The 23063-nt window shown below is 40.0% G+C and overlaps 1 protein-coding gene across 1 annotated transcript in view; it reads left to right on the forward strand.

The window, feature by feature from the left end:
• The window catches only part of Fbn2 (fibrillin 2), a 282405-nt gene that overhangs the window by 95207 nt on the left and 164135 nt on the right, over positions 1 to 23063 (forward strand). Inside the window, exon 7 of the mRNA XM_008841082.2 lies at positions 2071 to 2196. Coding sequence (XP_008839304.1) covers positions 2071 to 2196 — 126 coding nt within the window. The remainder of the gene's footprint in view (positions 1 to 2070; positions 2197 to 23063) is intronic.

Here is a 23063-nt window from a genome sequence, read left to right on the forward strand (position 1 = left end):
ATTTCTTAGAAAGTCTTCCCTTTTACTTGTCAGACATCTTTATTGTAGCTTGATTAAGTTTCATTGTGGCAATATTAAAGACAATATTTGCTTTTAGTATTTTATTATTCTCTGTGTGTGTGCGTGTGTTTGTGTGTGTGTGTGTGTGTGTGTGTGTGTGTATCACCTGTATGAATGTAAATGCACCTTGTCATGAAGTGCCTGTGGAGGTCAGAAGAGGTTGTTGGATTCCCCAGGAACTGGAGTTACGGATAGTTGTTAGCTGCCATATGGGTGCTGGAATCGAACCCTTGTCCTTTGCAGGAGCAGCCAGTGCCCTTAACTGCTGAACTGTTTCTCCAGTTCCAGCACTTTTTAAAAAATTTATTTTGAATATTTTATTATTTTTATTTTATGTGTATGAGTGTGTTGCCTGCATGTATGTGAGTGCACCTGTGTTGTGCAGTGCTGTGGAGGTCAGAAGAGGGCTTCAGATTCCCCTGGAACTGGAGTTAAGGATGGTTTTTAGCTGCCATGTGGGTGCTTGGAATCAAACCCGGGTCCTCTGCAAGAGCAGTCAGTGCTCTTAACCGCTGAGCCATCTCTCCAGCCCCCCAGCACTTGTTTTTAAATGAGTGAAATTACACATTATAAATAATGAGAAGTATCGGGCTGGAGGAATGGCTCAGTGGTTAAGAACTCTGGTTGTTCTTGCAGAAGACCCAGATTTGAATCCCAGCACCCACATGGCATCTAACAACTGTCCATAACTCCAGTTCCAGGGGATCCAACAGCCTCTTATGACCACTGCACGGCATGGGTGCACTTACCTACACACAAGCAATACACACATACACATAAAATAAAAATAATAGGGGCTGGAGAGACGGCTCAGTGGTTAAGAGCACTGGTTGTTCTTGCAGAAGACCTGGGTTCAAATCCCAGCACCAACATGGCAGCTAACAACTGTCTCTAACTCCAGTCCCAGGGGATCCAACAGCCTCTTCTGACCTCCGCGGGCATTGCACGACACGGGTGCACCGACTTACATGCAGGCAATACATGCATACACAAAGCAAATCAAATATAAAATAAAATAATAAAAACAAAAAATAATTTAAGAATGAGAAGTATCATGGCAGTATTTCAAACTAACAAGGCTTTATATAAAAGGCTGCCAACCCCAATATAATTCTTTTGTTATTATTTTGGTTTGGGGGGTTGTTTGTTTGTTTTAGGACAGGATTTCCTTATATCCCCAGCTGGTCTGGAGCTCTTATTATGTAGACCAGGCTGGCCTCAATCTCATGGAGATCCAGTTGTCTCTGCTTCCCAAGTGTTAGAATTAAAGGTGTATGCCACCACACCCAGCTAAAATATAATTCTTTTAAGGGCTATAAATTTACAACCTTCAGATGAGGAAATCCAAAATATAATAAGCATAGTGACTAGTAATTAGAGTAATAAAAGGTAAAATAATATGTTTTTCCAGTTGTCAGATCAAGGAAAACGAAGATGTTAGACAGCAGTAGTGAGACGTGGAAAAGAGTAGCAGGAAAGAGGGGAAACGGGAGTCCTGTAAATTGTGGAGGTGGGTGGGCTGCTGCGGACATGCTGAAGGACATCAGGTTTCTTTATTTGTAGAGGTGTCTGAATGCCCTGTGGTCTAGGGCTTCTGCTCTGGGTCTAAGGAGGAGGCTAGAGGCTCTCTCAATTCTCAAAATCCTTTGCCATTCATATCCATAAGGAAACACTCTGTACCATTCACTGGGTGCTGAAAAGGCAGGGATAAGCTGGGTGCCCAGACCAGGAGAACGCACATTAGGAAGTATTCTGTAACAAATCAGAGCAACAGAGTGTCCACGAAACAACACAGATGGAACTTCAGAGGAAAGTTTAAAATAAAAAGAAGACAAAAGGTGCCTTATGGCATAATACCAGTTACCTACAGTAAATAACAAGCAGACAAGCAGAGAGGATCTGCTTCCTCAGCTCAGTGCCCTGAGAACTTTTTTCCTATACATTAAAGAAAAATTGAGACGTAATCTGAAAATCAGTGTTGCTTATGTTTACAATGTTTTCTTCTTGCAGATGTTGATGAATGCCAGGCAATTCCAGGACTATGCCAGGGAGGAAACTGCATCAACACAGTGGGCTCTTTTGAATGCAGATGCCCCGCTGGTCACAAACAGAGTGAAACTACTCAGAAATGTGAAGGTGCGTACTCTGTGGGGGCCAGCCTGGCTGTTCCCCCTGACTGCAAGAAGATGCATGCCTTCATGGGAATTGTTAAGACTGATGGCCATAATCACAGCTCTTTAATTTAATACAAAAGTGTAGGCATGACCTGAGGCATTTTGGTGTCAGGACGTGAAGTGTAGCTTTGAAAGATGTGACTTGGAAAGAGGCAGTGGGCATCATACATAGAGTTCATCTCAGATGTTCCGGTACAGTGAGAATGACAGTAACTTAGCTCTTTATATTTTCCTTCAGAATTAGGTTTTCATTTTACCTATGAACTTGCATCAAGTAGAATAAGTTCATTTGTTATATTTATCTGGGATAAAGTCTGTGTCATTATTATAAACCTCAAGAAATTTCTAACTGCATGTAACTCCAAGATCATGTATATTTAGAATGGCTTTAGCAGTACTGAGACTTTTTTTGCAGCTATTTCAGTATTTAAGTCAATTTATTTCATCTAAGGTAGACTTTTATCTTGTATATGTGTGATGTGTATGTGTATGTTACTGTGTCTCCAGTGTAGGCATGTACGTGCCATGGTGTGCGTGCATGTGCGTGTGCGTGTGCGTGTGTGTGTGTGTGTGTGTGTGTGTGTGAGTTTTAGAGGACAGATTCAGGTGTTGGCCCTCATCTTCCACCATGTTTGTGACAGGGTATCTTTTTGTTCACTGCTGTGTACAGCAGGCTAGCTGGTCTGTGAGCTCCCAAGGATCCCCCTGTCTCTGCCTCCCATCTCCCTCTAGGAATTCTGAGATTATAGACATACTATCACATCTGTGGATTCTGGAACTCTGAACACAGGTCCTCAGGCTTGCACAGCAAGCACTTGGCCCACTGAGCCACTTCCTCAGCCCAGAGGTAGATTTTAAAGACAGTAAGTATAATCATTGCAGTTTGTTATGACACAAGCTTTCCCATTTACTCAAATTAAGTATTTTTCTTTTTTCCTTGGTAAAAGGCAATAGTTTGGTTTATTTTATGTTGATTGGTTATAAAGGGTCATGTCCTTACATACAGATAGAAAAATGATAAAGTGAAAATTTTAGTGTTTGACCTGCACAAGGAAAATAGGAATCTGGGGTCTGATATTCAGGAGGGTGTGTTACAGCTATGGTGTCATGAACTAATGGACAGTGTCAGCCCACATTCTCCATGTTCCCCTCTTCATTTATGGTCAGTCCAAGCTGGTCTTCACAGCTTTCACATTTAGTATCACAAGTCAATTTCATGTTTCTCAAAACAAGAAAATGTTAAGAATGTAGTTGTTAGCCACCATGTGGGTGCTGAGATTAGAACCCAGGTCTTCTGCTACAGCAGTCAGTGTTCTTAACCCCTGAGCCATCTCTCCAGCCTCCTTCTTTCACATTTTATGTTGTTAAAATGAGAGTTTATTCTGCACAACTGTACTAAACTAATCCATTTACTGAGCCTTCAGGACTGTAATAGATTTAGGAAAGGAAAAGTAGAGAAAGGAAGTAGAAAGGAAATCATTCCATCTTTGTTCGTAGAAAGGGGTAGATAGCAAAAACTCTAAAGAAATAGCTTGTGCTTAGCCAAGTGTAGTCTGCCATTGCTGTAGAAAGATATGACAGAAGTTTGAGAATGGAGAACTCATCCTTCTAGACACTACAACAAGGTAAAAAGCTAAGTATCTAAATTATTATGGTACTAGCATGCAAGCAGCCCAACCCAAAGACACACAAGAAGCAGTACAGGAAACTAGCACAAATAATTCTTCGTGGAGCAAACCATTTCTTCACATCCAGAGAAGAGGTTGTTTCAATCACTTAGCCTATTGAGACATTCATTAATGTGAACATTTGCATAGCTTTCAATGAAGACAGGAAGCACAGCACCTCAGTGGGATATGAGGTGGAGCCTCTGAGACTGTCTGGCTTTCTTCTTTTTGCAAATAGACTATGTCAGTTTGCACTGCAGCACGTGTGGAGGGAGCCCGCGGGTGCCAGGTGTCCTTGCACGCTCCCCTCTTCTGGACTCTTTTCCCTGACCTTCCCTAGCTGTTCTTTGCTTGTGAGTGACAGAGGCAGGAAAAGAGCATCACTGAAGCAGTCTTTCCCTCCAGTGGTTCTTTATGTGTCCGATGCTTGTTTTAAATTTATCCTGAAGAGTATTCAGCTTTGTTCTATTAATATAGCATTTTGTTGTTTGGGGTTTGAGACAACAAATGTGTTTGCTTATGCTTGCGAAGCTCAAAAACTTGGTTGGCACAATATATTTTGCTGCTTTTACAATTCTGCTTTGATAAACCATGGAAAATAAACTCTCTGTAGTTAAGGGGAAATTGTTAGGTTTTACTCATATTTCCAAAAGTAAAATAATTTAAAAATAAATAATAAACACCTTGGGTATTTCTCAAAGGGAAATCTCTGTGTTAAGTGGATAGCGGAGGAAGCGGATGGTGGCAATGGAGGCAGATAAAACTTTTGAGGTTTCCAATGCAAAAAATAATGAATATTATTATCATTTAAGTGTTTACAAAGGTTTAGAACCTTGAGATTGAAACAGATCTATTCCTTCTATTGAATAAGAAAATAGTGCTGCTATCCTCCAAACCTTTTCTCTGGACTTATAACAAATAAAGTTATTCCTCTGCCATCACATTGTGGTTTAAGTTTTCTTTTTGTCTTGCCTGACTCTGCCAGCAAATTATATGTACCAGTAGTAGAGGCTGACTCACTGAGCACTTACTGTATGTAACTCCAGCAGTAAAGAAACAAAATGTCAGCTGTCTTACTAAATCATCACAACAGAGGGGTGAGGTGGTAACTAGCATTAATTTACTTCAAAAATGAAAACACAGACCTAGAGAGCCAAGTAATTACCTCTGGATTATCTGGGTCAGAGATAATGGAGTAGAGATTGCAGAGTTTTTGTTCTTGGTCTGTGCTGTTGAGCAGATAGAGGTGGATGACCGAACCAAGAGGCACGCCCCGGAGGAGGACTGCATTGATTAGGAAACTCAAGGAGCAACAGCAGCAGCAGAGCACAGTTTGGCCTCAGCTCATTTTCTGCATTATGGCAGGACTTGGCCAAAATTAGAGCTAGTTTCTTGGCCCTCGCACTGGCTGTAGAGTCAAAAGCTCCATGAGCAGACAGGTGCCATCTCTCTACCCTGGCGTAGTAGCAACTGAAAAATAGGGAGCTCTGTCCTTCATCCTTTGCTTCAGCCTTTGCTCCTGGGAAGCTTCCCCCGTGTCACTGAGGGTGACGGTTGTCTGTGGCCTGGAGTTGTCTGACCTCAGATGAGTCACCATCCAGCCCTCTACTCAGATTGGGCATTTTTAGCACTCTGTGTAGCTGGTTTACATGGCACTTTTTAGGAGGTTAGCTTCCGAGGCTGACTTCTTTAGATCGTTGACTTTCCCAATTACTCTGCTGCCCCTCTGGATGATATAGTAGATACTCAGCTTGGGGATTTTCTGTCACATTTTTAAATTTTTATTTCATATGTATGAGTGTATTGCCTGCATGTATATAAATGCACCCATGACATGCAGTGCCCACAGAGGTCAGAAGAGGGTGTTGGACCCCTGAAACTGGAGTTGCAGACAGTTGTTAGCCACCATGTGGGTGCTGGGATTTGAACCCAGGTCCTCTGCAACAGCAGTCAGTGCTCTTAATCCCTGAGCCATCTCTCCAGCCCCCTTCTGCCACATTTTATGTTGTTAAAATGAGAATTTATTCTCCACAACTGTGATAAACTAATTTACTGAGCCTTCAGGACTGTAATAGATTTAGGAAAGCAAAAGTAGAGAAAGGAAGTGGAAAGCAAGTGATTCCGTCTTTGTTTGTAGAAAGGAGTAGATAGCAAAAACTCTAAAGAAATAGCTTGTGCTTAGCCAAGTGTAGTCTGCCATTGCTGTTGAAAGATACGACAGAAGTTTGAGAATGGAGAACTCATCCTTCTAGACACTACAACAAGGTAAAAAGTTAAGTATTTAAATTATTATGGTACTAGCATGCAAGCAGCCCAACCCAAAGACACACAAGAAGCAGTACAGGAAACTAGCACAAATAAATGTCATGTACTCAGGAAGATGTTGAGATAATTGGCCATTGTTTGAAAAAAATCTTAGATCCTATGTCACATCTTATATCAAGATACATCTTAAACAGAAAAAGGATATGAACATCAACAAAACGTTAAGTATTAAAAGTTATGATAAACTGGGCATGGTGGTGGCACGCCTTTAATCTCAGCACTTGGGAGGCAGAGACAGGTGGATCTCTGTGAGTTTGAGGCCAGCCTGGTCTACCTAGTGAGTTCCAGGCCATCTGAGGCTACAGGGAGACCCTGTCTCAAAAAGACCAAAAAAAAAAAAAAGTTATGATGAGCCAGGCACAGTGGTGCATGCCTTTAATCCCAGTACTTGGGAAGCAGAGGCAGGCAGATCACTGTGAGATGTTGGCTACCCTGATCTGCATAGCCAGGTCCAAGCCAGCTGAGGCTACAGGGAGATCCTGTCACAACCCCACCCCCAAAAAAAGTTATGATGGAAGTTTTTGTATAGCTCTAGGCCTAGGAAGTTAGTCTCAAGGTTCTGTCAACCTGAAAGCTAGAGAGGACTAGATTGGACTAGATTGGCAAATTGAACTCTATAAAAGAAAGTAAATTCCATGGTCACAAAAGAAAAACAAAACTACTAGTAAGAACAAAAACATGATAAACTGAAAAACTTTGCTGTTCTTAGCACAGACACGTTTTTCATATTTAAATTCTATGAATCATTAAGAAAATCTGTAATAAAAATGACCAAGAATTTGAACAAAAGCAATTGTTATTTGACTACTAAATATTTTACAGTATGTTTGTTCTTACTTAGAATAAAATGGTGTAAAACAAACCTGAGATCATTTTTTTGATATGATTTTTGATAAAACAGGATTCTAATGCAAACTGTATTCTAAGGTATTGTATAATAAGCATGCCTATAAATTCCTGGTAAAAATATCAGTCTATATAGTGAGTTCCAGGACAGCTGGGGCTACAGGGAGACCCTATCTCAAAAAGACAAAAAAAAATATCAAAAATGTTTTTGACTATCAAACTTACAAATGTGGGGCTTATCGGTTAAGAGAATGGGCTGCTCTTGCAGAGGATTAGATTCCTAACACTCACATGGCAGATAACAACTGTTCTGTCCATAACTCCAGTTTCAGGGAACTCCAAATCCCTTTTCTGGTCTCCACATTGAACAACACAGGTACACTTACATACATGCAGGCAATATATTCAAAAACATAAAAAATAAAAATGTTTTAATTTAAAAGTTACAAATGTACATACCATTTAATCTATTAATTTTAATTCTAAGTTATCCTATCTATAGTCATAATTAATAAATGATGAACACAATGTTATTTCGTCTGTCTTTTTTGTAATACCAGGATGTAGTCAAATCAGATCAATTAATAGTAAAGATTTTTTAAACTAAGAAATCTGCATTTCCTGATACATTTATGTTACACTGACGACCACTGAGTAGCTAAAAAATTTAGAGGAAATTCATTTAGAAAATATACATTGAGTTAAATCTAAAGTAAATGGAAATCGAAGTACCTGTTCTCCCATAGACCAGCTGGAAAGTGTATCTTTACAGTGGGGTTATCTGGCTGACTTTTAGATATTCCTCTCCACCTGAAATTTCACATACAAGAATGAGAACAGCAGAAGGGGGGTGATGGGGACTGCAGAGGAACAGCCACGCAGTAGCCCTGAGCTCACGTGGCTTAGCGAGGGGTCTTTATACACTACTCAGCCTGTTGATCACAAGTCCATTCAAAGCCTTCCCAGCTTCTTCCCAATAATGACTTACGTGTGTGTTTGGTGACTTGAACACCACCTGGACAATCAGAGTGGTCAAGGTTGGCCATCTTTTGGTCACCTCACAACAGTATTCCAGGGGGAGCTACTGAAGTGATATTGCTTTTGATCTTTCAACCTCAACAAAGTGGTTTATTGGAAACAGCTGCAGACAAGGTTTTCGGTGAACGCATAGATGAGAAAGAAACTATTCAAACTTTTCATTACATTTATTTATTTACAGTGTGTGTGTGTGTGTGTGTGTGTGTGTGTGCGCGCGCACGCGCGCACGCACACATGTATATACCATGCTGAGAACAGGAGGAATTGGTACTCTCCTTATACCATATGGGCTCTGGGGATCAAACTCAGGTTGTCAGGCTTGGCAGCAAGAACCTTTACCCACTGAGCCATCTCACCAATCCAAAAGAACCATTATTTGAAGCCCAATTGGTTAAATCATTGTTATGAACATAAATTCTTTGAAATCAGTATTTATCCATAAAAAATTATTATAATTTAGGATATAAAAACTGGCTATGGCATAGACTGTGAATCAAAAGTTGAAATGTCTGGTTCGGGGCTGGGGAGATAACTCAGAAGGTAACATGCTTGCTGTGCAAGCATAAGAATTAGTTCAGATCCCTCCCACCCAAGGAAGAGGCCTGTGGGTGGCAGTCAGTGCCTGGAGTTCTAGGGCTAGGAAGTAGAGACAGGAGGATGGATCCCTGGGGCTTGCTGGCCAGGCACTGTAGCCAGTCAGTGAGCTGGAGGTTCAGTGAGAGGCTCTGCCTGGAAAAAGAAAAGGTGGAGAGCAGTAGAGGAAGCTACTTGACATTGCTTCTCATTGGCCTCTGGCCTCCACACACACATGCGCACACATACACCACACACAAATATACAGATCACATTTAACTTCTCTCATGAATTTGTTTTTAATAATTTATCTCCAAGCAAGAGGAAGAATATAGAGAGAAATGACAATTTATGTGTGAGGTGTAATTCAGAATGTATGTGGGGGAGGAGGAAAACAGAATAGCTATAGCCCAAAATTAGTGCCCACATATCAGGACAGTGGGAGCTATGTCATCACCAGCACATTAAAGCTCAATATGGGCATGATGGTTGACTTTTCTGCCCAAGATTCTCACGTGTGTCATAAAATAGAGTACATTTTATGACAATTTATTTAGAGTAATGACATCATTTCAATGCAAATTTTCAGTACAATTTCCAATAAAATGCTAGCAGAAAATTTTTAAATACTATAATTGACCTACTGTAGCCTGTATTTGCCTAGTCTAATAAAACTACTGATAGACAATGACGGGAGAATTACCCTGATGGAGAAGGAGGTTCAACTAGGGATTTAAGATTATCCATTAATTCCTGGTTACTCTCTGCCTGGCTTAACCACCCCTGCCCTAGTTTCACACATATTACAGCAAGTGACATTTGAAATTCAGATGACTACATTTTTTGGCATAAGACAGTCACCAGGTAATTATACTTTACTAGTTTCAGGGAAATTTTCCCAAATGTTCGGAACAAACATTGTTTCCTCAGTACCACTGGTGTGTTTGAATCCTTTTCCAAAGTATGAAAAAAGAGCATGGTGAGCTGGGCATGGTGGCACACGCCTTTAACCCCAGGACTTGGGAGGCAGAGGCAAGTGAATCTCTGTGAGTTCAAGGCCAGCCTGGTCTACTACATAGCAAGTTTAAGCCAGCTGGGGCTACAGAAAGACTCTGTCTCAAAAAGCCCCCCCCTCCAAAAAACATGGTGAAGTAACTCACGTGAGTTTTGCAGTTCAATTTCTGCTGAAGACCACTAGAAAAATTTGAAGTCTCCAAAACACCTTTTACAGAGACTAGGTGTATGACAACGACAGAAAACAGATTATTCCATGGAATGAAGGATCAGATAAATGCTTTGAACTTGAACTTTGCTGCTGGGGAAAAAAAAAAAAAACGTGAACTAAAATATATCTCCATTTTGTTTATCAACACTTTAAATTCAATTACTTTATTTTGCTTGGTGAATAATTGCTCACTGAAATTTAATTCTGTTGGACTGAGATGGTTCAGTGGGTGAAGCACTTGCTTGCTATTCAGGTGTGAGGACCTGAGTTCGAATCCCCAGAATCCACATAAAACTGGACACAGCAGCACCTGTCTGTGATCTCAGTGTCCCTGTGGCGAGATCGGAGACAGAGACGAAGACTCCCCATAAGTTCACAGACCAGCTGGCCTGATGTACACCACTGTGAGCGACAAGAGACTCTCAAACAAGGTGGAAGGTAGAAGTGACACTAGAAGTTGTTCTTGGGCTTTCACACCTGTGCCTTTGTACCTGTGGCTCCTCATGCCCTCACTCACATGAACCTGCACACACACATTATAGATACACATACAAAAATGTGATTTTGTTTATTAAGAAATTCCTTTCTCATAGCAGAAATAAAGTACTACAGGTCAAAATGAAATTATACAATAAAGTACTGTTTTCAATATTCATATATTCAGCTTCTGTTGACTGAAAAAAAGAGAAGGGAGATTGAATAGAAGAGGTGAAGGAGAGGAGAAAAGCAGGGGGGCCTCTCTTACTGTTACTGTGGCTCAGCACCTCAAGGACGTGTCTACACTAAAGAAATAATTGTTTGCAGACAAGTGAAAATGTAACAGACTGAAAACATAACACCTAGATCCAGGACTGCATTTCTTGTGAGTACCACCCGTGACTGGCTTTGTATATATTTCATTCACTAAGACATGCTGACAAATACATGAAGGTCTATAGAAAACATTTCTGGGCTGCCTGTTTACCTCAGGTGCATCCTCAGAAGCATGTCAGGCAAGTTAGTAAGCTATGTGAGGACTGAGGCGTCTTCTATCCTGTGCTGGGAATCTTTCCATAGTTTACTTTCATTCTTAGATATTTTGATTCAGTTTTTCCTCTACACACACATTAGTAGTACTATATTTTTCTAAATTTTGGTTTCCCTTGAGAGATGTTGTTTCATATTTTACAGGCCAACTTGCCTTTTTTGGTCTTATTGAACTATCTGTAGAAACTATCCCAGGTACATTTTTGCCCCAATCTTGCAACAGGACAGGTAGGACCACAGAAGGGCTAAGCTATTGGTGTGTCTAGCAAGGTTGGGATTCTAATGAGAGACAGCAGAGAAGCTGGGGACCATTTTCCAGTAGCTGCGTGCTGTCATACTAAATTTAGTTTGCCTTATTATGCCTCGCTGAGGCAGAAGCGAATCTGCAGCATAAACAGGATCTCCAGTTTTGTGTCATTCTCAGCCTGAACTCTTGGAAATGCTTTCAAGAATATGATTGTAAGTGTGACTATCGATGAGAACCTCCCTTTTCCCAGTAGTGAAAAAATGCCTCTTTGCATGAAAATAACACAGCTTGTTATTTTGCTCTTAACTGTAACCAAATCTTTATGAAGTGCTTAGTAGTTATAAAAAAAATCATAAAAGAAAGGATCATGAAAGTAATAATATCCTTTAGTGTTTTCAGTGTGACTGAAAACTGGTATGTGGGTCTTTGATTTCCCAATCCTCTGAGAAAAGAAGAAGCCCTTCTCTTCGAGGGTGCTTTCTCAAGTGATGCCCTGAACCTCCATAGTTGTGGAAACCCCACTTGAATGCTGTGATTTCCAGTTCCACTTCTTCAAACTGGAACAAACTCTCAGGACTCTCGCAAAGCACTGTAAGTGTAGAATGCTTGGAAAACAGCAGCAGGCAGCAAATATTTCAGGCCTTATATGTTGTCTTTCTCATAAATATGCAAGTCTGCCACTGCATGCAGCGTCAGCCATAGATGATGTATAAACATGTGAGTGACGCTGTGTATTAATAAAATTTTAGTTACAAAGAAAGGGGGCACGAATCTGTGCTCTGCCACTCTATTCTGTCCTTTTCTGTTCTTAGCCTCTAAAGTAATGGATTTCATGTGACAATTTCAAACATATATCCTTTTTGTTCTTAATTCTCCAACTTTGCCCTTCCCTGGTCCCTCTCCACCCCTCTTAAGGTCCAGTACTTCTGCCAAATAGCACTCCCGTCTGCCTTCATGTAACACATATACCAATACTTTCTTCTGTTTCCTCTTCCCTGATCCATTTAAATCTCTTCCCTCCTTTTAGTCCACTTATTTTCCTATCCACATATCATGTATGTGCATATACACAAACTTAAATCTACATAACTATAGGAGAGAGAATATGTATTTGTCTTTCTGAATCTGACACATTTTGCTTAACATAATTATCTGAAGTTTAATCCACTTTCTTGCAAATGTCATAGTTTTACTCTTTATGGCTGACTAAGCCTCTATTTTTGCATGCGTACTATGTCTTTTCTAGTCATCATCTATTCATGGAAACCGAGGCTGGTGCCAGGACTTGGCTATAGTGAATAATTTTTCAGTAAACATCAGTGCACAGCTGTCTCTGTAGTATGCTGACTGACTGTGTTTATTCCCAGGCATGGTATAGCTGGATATCGTAGTCCTATGATTTCCATACTGGTTACACTAGTTTACATTCTTACCAGCAAAGTCTAAGAGCTCCTTTTGCCTTACAGCCTTGTCAATATTTGATTTTATTTGCTTTCTTAAATGACAGCCATTCTGGAAGATGAGATGGCATCTGGTGTAGATTTGACTTGTATTTGACGTGGCTAAGGATGTTGAATATTTTTTCACGTATATATTGGCATTCCATGTTTTATCATTTGAGACACGTCTGTCGCAAAAACAGAATTTCATACATGCATGCAATAAAACACAATCAAATGCAAATTGTACCAACATGACCCCCTCCTGACATCATGTACTCTTTTTTCTTTCCCTTTTTGATTTATTTTTATTTTATGTGTATGAGTATATCGCCTGCATGTGTCTAAGTGTAGTAGTGTCATTCAGTGCCCACAGAGGACAGAAGAGGGCATCGAATCCCCTGTAGCTGGAGTTACAGATGGTTGTTAGCCACCACGTGGGTGCTGGGATTTGAACCCAGGTCTTCTTTAAGAACAGCCATGCTCTTAACAGCTGACCCATCTGTCCAGCTCCCTTCCCCCCACTTTTTGTTAAATAACTCACTAAGTACAGTTAGTGCTGCCCATATGTACAAGAGTGTGAGGTCAACCCAGTGTAGCGTGGGCAGCCTACCAGTGGCCACACATTCAAGAAAGTGGCTCTCCTTCCCCAGCAGCTATCAGTTGGTAATGGCTCCTTATTAAAGGATGGGACCTGGAGAGCACTGCCACATCTATGCCAGGATTTTGCCTGAATTGATCTTATACAGGTCATGTGGAGGTAGCCAGGAGTTCATAAGTGCAGTAGCCTCGTCAAGTCCCAGAGTTTGTATGCTGTGAGTGTTGTCTGCCTATTTTAATTGCCCCTTGAGTGGATATTTGGGAGTTGGGCAGGGTTAGATTTTTTAGTTTTTTTACATATTCTAAATATTAATCTTGTGTCAGATGCATCATTGCCCAAGATTTCCTTCCTTTGCATAGGCTCTCCCTGCACTCTGTGTATTATTTCCTTTGCTGTGCAGAGGCCTTTTAATTTGATGGAATCCCATTTGTTAATTCATGGAATTATTTCCTAAGTTATTGGAATCTTTTTTACAAAGTTTGTTATTTCTTTCAGAAGTTTTGAATTTTCAGGTCTTACATTAAGGACTTTAATAGATAACTGAAGAGTTCAAAAACAAGTAGGGAAGTATTACACTGAATTTTTTGGAAATTAGGGAATGGCATTGCCAGATTACAATTGTCATTATTGTTATAAGAAAGCTGTTCAGCTTCTAAAAGTAGGTATTGCCCTCCTGGAAATAGATCCTAAAGGAAGCTAAGTAAGCATACTGCAAAGATACCTGCACACCCGTCTTTACTGTAGCATAATTCTCAGGCAGGTTACAGAATCAGCCTAGCTATCCATCAGCAGAAAGTAGATAAAGGAAATGTTTGCATGCACACACACACACACACACAAACACACACACATTGTATTTTATTTACCATAAAGCAAACAAAATTACGTCATTCGCAGGACAGTGAATGGCTGTGGAGATCATCATGTTAGGCTAAATAAGCCAAACACAGAAAGACAAGTGTATTAGGGTTCTCCAAAGAAACAGAACCGGTAGAATGAATATATATGTATAGAGATTTATCAGTTTAGCTCACAAGATAGAGTCCGAGTAGTCCAACAATGGCTGCACCACACTGGAGAGGCTGAGAATCCGTAGTTGCTCAGTCCACGAGGCTGATGTCTCAGTAGTCCCGATCTGGCACTGAAGGTCTGACAAATTCCAAAAGATCAGCTAGTCTTCAGTCTACAGCAGCAAGATGAACTCACCAGGGAGAGAGAAGGCAAGCAGCAAGAAGCCAGGTGTTCTCCTCTGCCGTGGCCTTTTATACGTGCTGCCATCAGAAGGTAACACCCACATTTAGGGTGTGTCTTCCAGCTTCAGATGATCCAATCAAGAAGATCTCTCTCATTTCAGTTAATCCCAGATCCAGTCAAGTTGACACCCAGGATTAGCCATCACAACAAGTATGTTTTCTCTTATAAGTGGACCCTAGATTTAAATTTAAATTTATCCAAACACATGTATAAAGGAAAGATTTGGGGAGAGGGAAGGGACCAGTGGGAGAAGGAAGCAGGGACAAGAGAAGAGGTGAAACGAAGCAAAGTGCATATACTTGCACAAAAGTGTTCTTATGAAGCCCACTATGTAAGTGAATATACATTAATATAACAGATAAGAAAAATAAAAATGTATTGCCAAACTGTGATTCAAGATCACCAATATCTTTGCTACAAAGTTCCAAAGGAAAGAAATGGCAGGCTAAACCAGAAGCACCTTCCCGCCACTGCCTTTCCAGATGGAGCTCAATTATCTCCAGTTTTGCCTCCTACTCCCTCCGCGCTTCTTGCAGTACTATCCTTCCTGATCGTCTGGAGTATGAACTACAGATGGAAACTGGACCATTCCTAACAGTAGGCCTTAGGAAGTAGTTTCAGTATCATTAAAATGATTCCAGGTTGTTTTGTTTCTATACATCAATCTCACTTCATACTGTGTGGGGCACAAATTTACATGGCACTTAAGACAATAGTTTCGCACTATCACCGTATGCATTGTATTTTGTATTTAAAGTATAATTTGTAAGAGAAACAAGCTTATAAGCAAATTCTTCCTAAAATTATTGCAGGAGATGGAGAAATAAATAGATCATGTTTTAAACATTCAGGCCACTAAAATGGCTTTTAAAACTTAATGTTATGTTTAATGGACGATTATAAAACACAACAAAGTAAAATGAATATAATAAAGTCTGACTCGAAAAAGATGAAATAACAAATTCCTTTGTACACAAGATCAGGAGATCAGTGTTGTATTTAACTACATACAAGATTTCTTAAAAAAACAAAATCTTTTTCATGTCAAAGATTTCAAAAAGAATGTCAAAAAAAAACTCAAACATCAGAAAATATTTGCAATTCATGTTAGAGATAAAGAGCTAAATTAAAGAATACTTTAGAAAAATAGGTAAAAAGTTAACCCAATAGAAAAATAACAAAAAACCCAAGTTAATATCTAATTCAAAGAAAATGAACTGCAAAGAATAATTTCTTCTAATTGATATTTTCAAAAAAGTTTAAGGTTGTTTTCTTATTTCTTTGTGTGTTAAGCATGGCAGGTTTGAAGTACTTAAAGATGTTTTTGTAATAAGAAACATTTGAAGTTTGCTAAAAAGTACTCTCATCCAATTCTTTAGTAAAACCATACTGTGAAAACTTAGTTGGAGGCTTAGAAAATTAATTCAATGTAATAAACTCATAGAATACAGCTATTTGCAAATTTGATTATCATAATTTTTCCTCCCACATGGAATCTTTTTCTTAATTTACCATGATAGAGCAAACTTTTTTCATAATTTAAAAAGAAAAATGGAAAGTCTAGTATTTAAAAAAATATTTATTATTTTTATTTTATGTATATGAGTGTTATGTCTGCATGTAGGTAAGTGCATCCATATTGTGAAATGTCTGCAGAGGACAGAAGAGACTGTTGGATCCCCTGGAACTAGAGTTACAGACAGTTGTTAGCTGCCATGTGGGTGCTGGGATTCAAACCAGGGTCTTCTGCAAGAACAGTGTTCTTAACCACTGAGCCATCTCTCCAGCCCCAAAAGTCTAGTTTTTTTTTGTATTTGTTTAAAATTGGCATTTATAGTCTTGCAATATTCCTTCAATTTCTTTTTTTGGTGCTTCAGGATGAAAGATTGATATTTTATATTTCATTCAGACATCATAATGCCATCTCCTACAAATCCTGTCTACACACATACATGCTTTGTTTTGTGGTGAAGTAATTCATTGTCAGTATTTCTACCTGGAATCAAGAAAGTATGTGCATTTCATGAATAGAATGTATTCTAGGACCTTTTGTTCTTTAAAGAAATAATTAAAACTATAGCATTCTGCCATTTCTTAGGAATATTTCTCTGTTATATGTAACTGCTGTCTTTCCCCTCTGAGTGGCTGGTGAACAGCAGCTATGAGAAGAGAGAGAAGAAAAGATGATCATTCTGTCTTCAGTGGCCCTTCACTCACCTCTGGGATGTGTAAAATGATAACCCCTGAGGGCTTGTTTGGAGGTTCCAGCAGGGGAGCACAACTACCTTTCTACCTTTGACCAAAGGACAACCCTCCTCTATCAGGGAAGGCCATCTTCTTCAACTGGGGATAGCTTCAAGAGAGACACACATAGAGCCATGAGGAGGAAAGAGACACCTGCCTAGCTAGTCAGACCAGACGAATCAATCCTAGCACTCAAGGGAGGGACAGATGTCACAGTCATATTGCTCTCACTTCTCCCTTAAAGAACTATAATGGCCAGGTAGAAAAGATTCTCCTAGGATCATGGATGAGAAGACAGTGATATCAACATTGGTCTTCTCAAATGAGTAAATACAGTAGCTTTGGATCCACACCCAAGAGGGCACTAATGCCAGAATCATTCATTCATAAATACATTTACTAAGTCCCTGCTGTCCTTCTAAACCATGAGGATAGAAACATCAACCAAACAGACCAAAATCCTTGCTCTTATGAAGGCTGTGTTATAGAGTTCAGGGAGAGATGAGAAACAAGTCAATTCTGTGCTGCCAAAGATGACCAAATCTGAGAAACAAAGCAGAGGGCTTTCAAAATGACCCTGAGATCAAGAAATTTAAATTAATGACTATGAAAAGCACTGAAGATGGTGCTGTTTGGGCAAATGTCTACAGGAGATGAAGAAACAAAGCATGGATTACCGGAGAGAGAGTCTTGATATGTGCCATCAAGTGTGGTGGCCCTTGTCATATAGAGGCAGAAGCACAACTAAGGTTTTGAGGGGACACTAAGAGTACTGTGCACTTGGGACAGTCAGTAATGTAAGAAACAGAGAATTCTAATCATGGAGGTAATTCAGTCTCAGTGAAGACCTGTGAAATGTTTAAGCTCCTGTGAGAACTGTCCAGATGTTAGACAGTTATGGATGAGTAATAGTTGTATCCCACACAGTAAGGAAGTCATGCAAGTATGCAGTGTCACCATATCTAAATTAGTCCAGTTAGAGTGTAGTCCTAATGAAGTTCACTCACAGAGCTGGGAGGCGACATAGTCAATCATTTTGATTTTAGTCATTTTTCCACAGAAAATGACTCCATGATTTCTGCAATTCTATCACTTCCTTGTGAAGATGAAAGTGTGCACTTTAAAGGTTGAGCTTTACACAACCTATTTTTATTGATTCTTTGAGAATTTTATAAAATGTTTTGATCATATTTTGACCCCTCTTATATCCCCATCTGCACCCTGTTTGCCCACTCTAACTTCATGCCTTCTATGATTATGATAGTCATTATTTTCTTGTATTTTTGAGACAGGGTCTCCCTGTAGCCCCAGCTGGCCTGGAAGTCTCTATGGAGACCAGGCTGGCCTCAATCTCACAGAGATCCACCTGCCTCTGCCTCCTGAGTGCTGGGACTAAATACATGCACCACCATGCCCAGCTGATTATCATCATTTTAAAGTTTTAGAGAATCTAAGTTGTGTTCCAAATTCTCTTGAGTGTGGTTCCATCCCCAGGAGAGCAGTCAAACTACCTGGTGTTCCACCCTTTAAAAAACCTGGCTCTTCTCCCATCAGCCTCAGCTGGGACTGGGGCTTCTTTCTTTCTCAACTTTCCCATCCATGCTGGGCTTTTGTTTGACTTTGGCTTGTATAGGTCTTGTGCATGCTGTCACAAGTGCTATGAGTTCATGTGGCAATTGCCCTCTTGTGTCTGGAAAACATGTTTCCTTGAATCTACCACCTCTGGCTCTTACAACCTTACGTCCCTTCTTTCACAATGACCCCTGATCCTTGGGAAGAGAGGATGCAATATGATTGTCCCATTTATGACTGAGCACTTCACAGTGTCATATTCTTTGCATGTTGACTACTTGAGGGTCTCTGTGTTAACTGCCATCTTCTGCAAGAAGGTACTTCTCTGAAGAGTTGAAAGATACCCTAATCCATGGGTATAACAATAAGTCATTAGTGCTCAGTATATTACTATATCCATTTAACAAAAAAGCAGTAGTAGGTTCTCTCCTATGGCCTGTATAACCACAGGTTTCTTGACCCTGATAACAGTGCCAGGTATGGTCTCTATCTTGTGAAACGGGCCTTAAATCCAACCAGGAAGTGGTTGTCCACTCCAATAATATTTGTGCCACTTATGCACCAATAGGCATATCTTGCCAGGCTAGTCATTATTGTAGCTTGCAGGGTTTATAGCTGGGTAAAGCTGATGATCACTAGTCTCTCTACTAGCGTGCATAGTATCTTCCAGCACTATGAAAGCTAGGCAGTAGAGATGAAGCTTCAAGGTCAGTACCAGCTTGATTTCTCCTTGCTTGTTCTATGACTTACTTATGTAGTCTCTTCAGCAGTAGGGCCTTACTGTCAAGTTCTGACGGATAACTAAGATCAGGGGCAAGAGCCAGTATTTTTTGAAGGTCTATGGAACCCTCCTGGTCAATAACTCTAAAAGACAGAGTTCATTCTTAGCATTGGCTTTTTAAAATTTTTTCTAGCCTTGTGGTATCTGGTAGCGGCATTGTCCATTTAAATTTTAAACTCTTTTAATATTGTATTTGAACATATTTTAAGAGCTTCTACAGTAATAGGTGTCCATATGACTTTTAGAAGGCCTTTAGTTTTAGATATCCCTCTGCTCACTCCCTCCTCTACTCTGCCCTCCCTTTCCATACCCCATTTAACCCTTCTTACTCCACTACTCCCCTTTACCAGTCACCTGCATTCTGTCTCCCCTCACATGAAGCCCACCCCCATGACCACTTACTAGTCTACTGACCTATGTGGATTTTCCACCTGAAACACACACATCTAAAGATTCAAGCTAGCATCTACATATGAGAGAGAACATGTGACATTGGTCTTTCAGCATCTGGAATATCTCACCCAGGATAATTGTTTCCAGCTCCATCCATTTCCTTGCTATTTTCATGATTTCATTTTTCTTAACAGATGAACAATACCATTGTGTAAATGAACCATATTTACATTATCCATTCATCAATGATGGACAGCTAGGTTGTTTCCATTTCCTGGCTATTATGAACAGAGCAACAGTGAACATGGATGAACAGGTCAGGTGTCTCTATCGTAAGATAGAAAGTCCTTTGGATGTGCTCAGGAGTGGTATGACTGGATCATGTGGTAAATATATTTCTAATTTTTTGAGGAACTTTCACACTAATTTCTATAATGGCTGCACTAATATGCAATCCATGTTTTATGTCTACAGTGATGTTATATAGTTCTCTGAGTGCACAGCTTTGAAGTAATGGAGATTAAACCCAGGAATTTGATCATTCTAGGCAAGTGCTGTTAACAAAAAGCTATATCCCCAGCTCTGAAACATTACTTTTTAAATCAAAATAGAATTTTTAAAAACATAACCTGTTAGGAGAATTTTTAAAATAAAGCAAAGCCAAGAAACTATAATTGTACCATTAGAAGTTAACTTTCTTTTTAAGAATTGTGTATACTATGTATGTTAGTGACTGAACATATAATTTTCATTGAGTTTCGTCCACACTAATAAATTGAACAGAAGTAACTTAACAGTCTCTTATATTATAATTCTACCATGAAATGTAGACCCATTTCATTTGCACTTGGTACCATTTATATGAAAGATACAAAATAAATTACTCTTCAGTGAATTGTTAGAGAATTGATAAATGATCGATTTCTTTAATTTTCTTACAATATCATGCCAAAATATTTTAAACTTTCAAAGTTTTATGTTCAGATTGCTAATGAGAAAAGAGCACAAAGTACTAATTCTTGCAAGCTTGCTAAGTCCAAATGGTTATGGCAAATTTAACTTTGGAATGTCCTGACTTTTGAAGGTCTATGGAACCCTCCTGGTCAACAACTCTAAAAGACAGAGTTCATTCTTAGCATTGGCTTTTTAACTTTAATTTTTTTCCCAACCTTAAGGGAAACTTTCAATTTTTCTTCTCTGCATTGAAATTGTTAGGAAATTGTGAAAGACAGGGAGAACCAGAACAAAGAAAGATTATGAGTCTGCCAAGAAAACAGCTCCATGGTAGAGTGCTTGTGAACACGTGTGGGGCTCTGGGTTCAATCCCTAGTGCCAGCAATGGGAATCAAAATAGATTGTGGAAGACATGATTTTAGGAGTGTCCTGCTCAGTTTTTAAAAAGCATTGTTCTATAGAGCCTTAGCATCCTGTGTCAACTTTTCAGTATTTTAAAAGGTATAAACAGTTTGGTTTTGTTTGCCTTAGAAGTCTACACTAAATTTAATGGTTTTCTTCATGTGTCCTAAGTTTGGATAAACAAAGAACAATAAAATATTTCCACCCTGAGGAAAATGTCAGATGAGGGTGTGACCACTGTGGGCAAGCAACAGTGCTTTCCAAAGAAATATCATTTCGGAATGCAGATCAAAAACTGGAGCTCATACCATTTGACTGTTTTATCAGTAACTTTTATGTGTGTTGAAGCAGAAATAGTTTTCTGATTGTTGTCACGATGCTGAAATGCACCATGATGGAATTGCCTCTTACTGCCATGCTTCATGCCTGCATTACTCCAAATTGGTATGGAAGAAGATGCCTTGACTTCAGGCCAAAAGGGAACCATTAGTTACTTTGCCGGAATCGTAGCTGTTATTCATCCAAAGTAGACAAAATCTCTTCACGAAAAAGTTCCTTTGGCATGCATTAATGTTAACACAGAGACTATTTTAAATGTCATTTCCTAGACTGGCAGCAATAGATCTCAGGCTAATGCTCCCAATTAACCTATTTTGGCACTTTAAAATGTTTATTTAATGTGTATGAGTATTTTGCCTGCATGCAAGTAAGTATACCACATGTGTGCAATGTCTACAGAGGCCAGAAGCAGGTGTTAGCCACCATGGGGGTGCTGGGAACTAAACGTTTGTCCTTCAAAAGAACAGCCAGTGCTCTTAACCACTAAGCCAGCTCTTCAGCCCCAAATGTGTTATTTCTTTAAATTGTATGTGTATGAGTGTTTTTCATACATGTATGCAAGTGCACTGATGCATGTGTGCAATGCCCACAGAGGCCAGAAGAGGACATTGGATCCCCTGGGACTGGAGTTACAAATAATTAGATGGTTGTTAACCACTGTGTGAGTGCTGGGCACCACACCCTGGTCTTGTATAAGAATAGCCAGGGCTCTTAACTGCTGAGCCTGCTTTCCATCCCTGACTGACAACAATAGAAAAGGATTAAGAAAGACAGGGCTGTTGTATTAAACTCCACCCATTGTGGAGGGACCATTGTGGAAGAGGGGGTGGAAAGATTATAAGAGCCAGGGAGGAGATGTACAATCATACGGAAATAAAGTCCTACAGCAATGGTGTCAGCATGCATAAGACCCATGCAAATTCAAGCAGACAAAAACCCAGCACAGAACTGTGGAAATGGGCAGCAGGCCCCAATCTTAGTCAAAGACCTACTGGCAGTTCATTACTGCTGGGTGAGGAAGAGCTGATCTTCTTAAAGGGAGGGACTCTGGATAAGCTGACAAGACTTAAGTGTCTGGGGACACTAGTTTGCTTAGATAGGCCTTAACACAAATGACAGAATGCATGAAATCCAGTGAGGGGGCTATGGGAGGGTGCCATGGTGGGAGGGAGGAGATATAAAAATGATTAAGATGTTCTGTATGAATAAGCAAAAATTCAATTAAAAATTTACAAAAAAATTAAAATAAATTAAATTTTAAAAAATTAAACAAAAAGAGCTGGGTGTGGTGGCACACATCTTTAACCCCTACTTCAGAGACAGAGGAAGGTGGATCTCTGAGATTATAAAGTCAAATTCACTGCTGGGAGGTGCACATGGCATCCAATCCCCTCCTCCCACTGTCCTTAGGACAACCTGAGGCAAGAATTCTCCAAAACCACGGTTCGAAGAATCTTAACGAGTTTATTGGACTTGCTAACTGAGCTTGGGGTGCAGGTTTACTTACAGAAGAGTGGGAACCCCTCTCCATTTACCGTTGTGCTCAAAAGTCCACACCCAAACATAAATTCCATGGGTTCCCAACAGCAGCACAAAATGGCGAGAGACCAGCCACGTGGTTTTCCCGGCTTATATACCCATAGTCCCTCCCCTTCAAGCAGCTAAGGTCTACCGACTGGCTGGAAGAGGTAATGGGCTTGACTCCTTCTGCAGAGCGTGAGAAGGAGGCAGGACCATGGCATCACAGGGTCAGAGGAACATCTGGGTCACAGAGTTCAAGGCCAGCCTGGTCTATTTAGCCAGTTCCAGGCTGGCTGGGGGTACAGGGAGACTCTGTCACAAAAAGACGGAAGGAAGGAAGGAAGGAAGGAAGGAAGGAAGGAAGGAAGGAAGGAAGGAAGGA

The sequence above is a fragment of the Nannospalax galili genome, unplaced genomic scaffold (assembly GCF_000622305.1).
Source record: "Nannospalax galili isolate Female #2095 unplaced genomic scaffold, S.galili_v1.0 scaffold490, whole genome shotgun sequence".
Lineage (NCBI taxonomy): Eukaryota > Metazoa > Chordata > Mammalia > Rodentia > Spalacidae > Nannospalax > Nannospalax galili.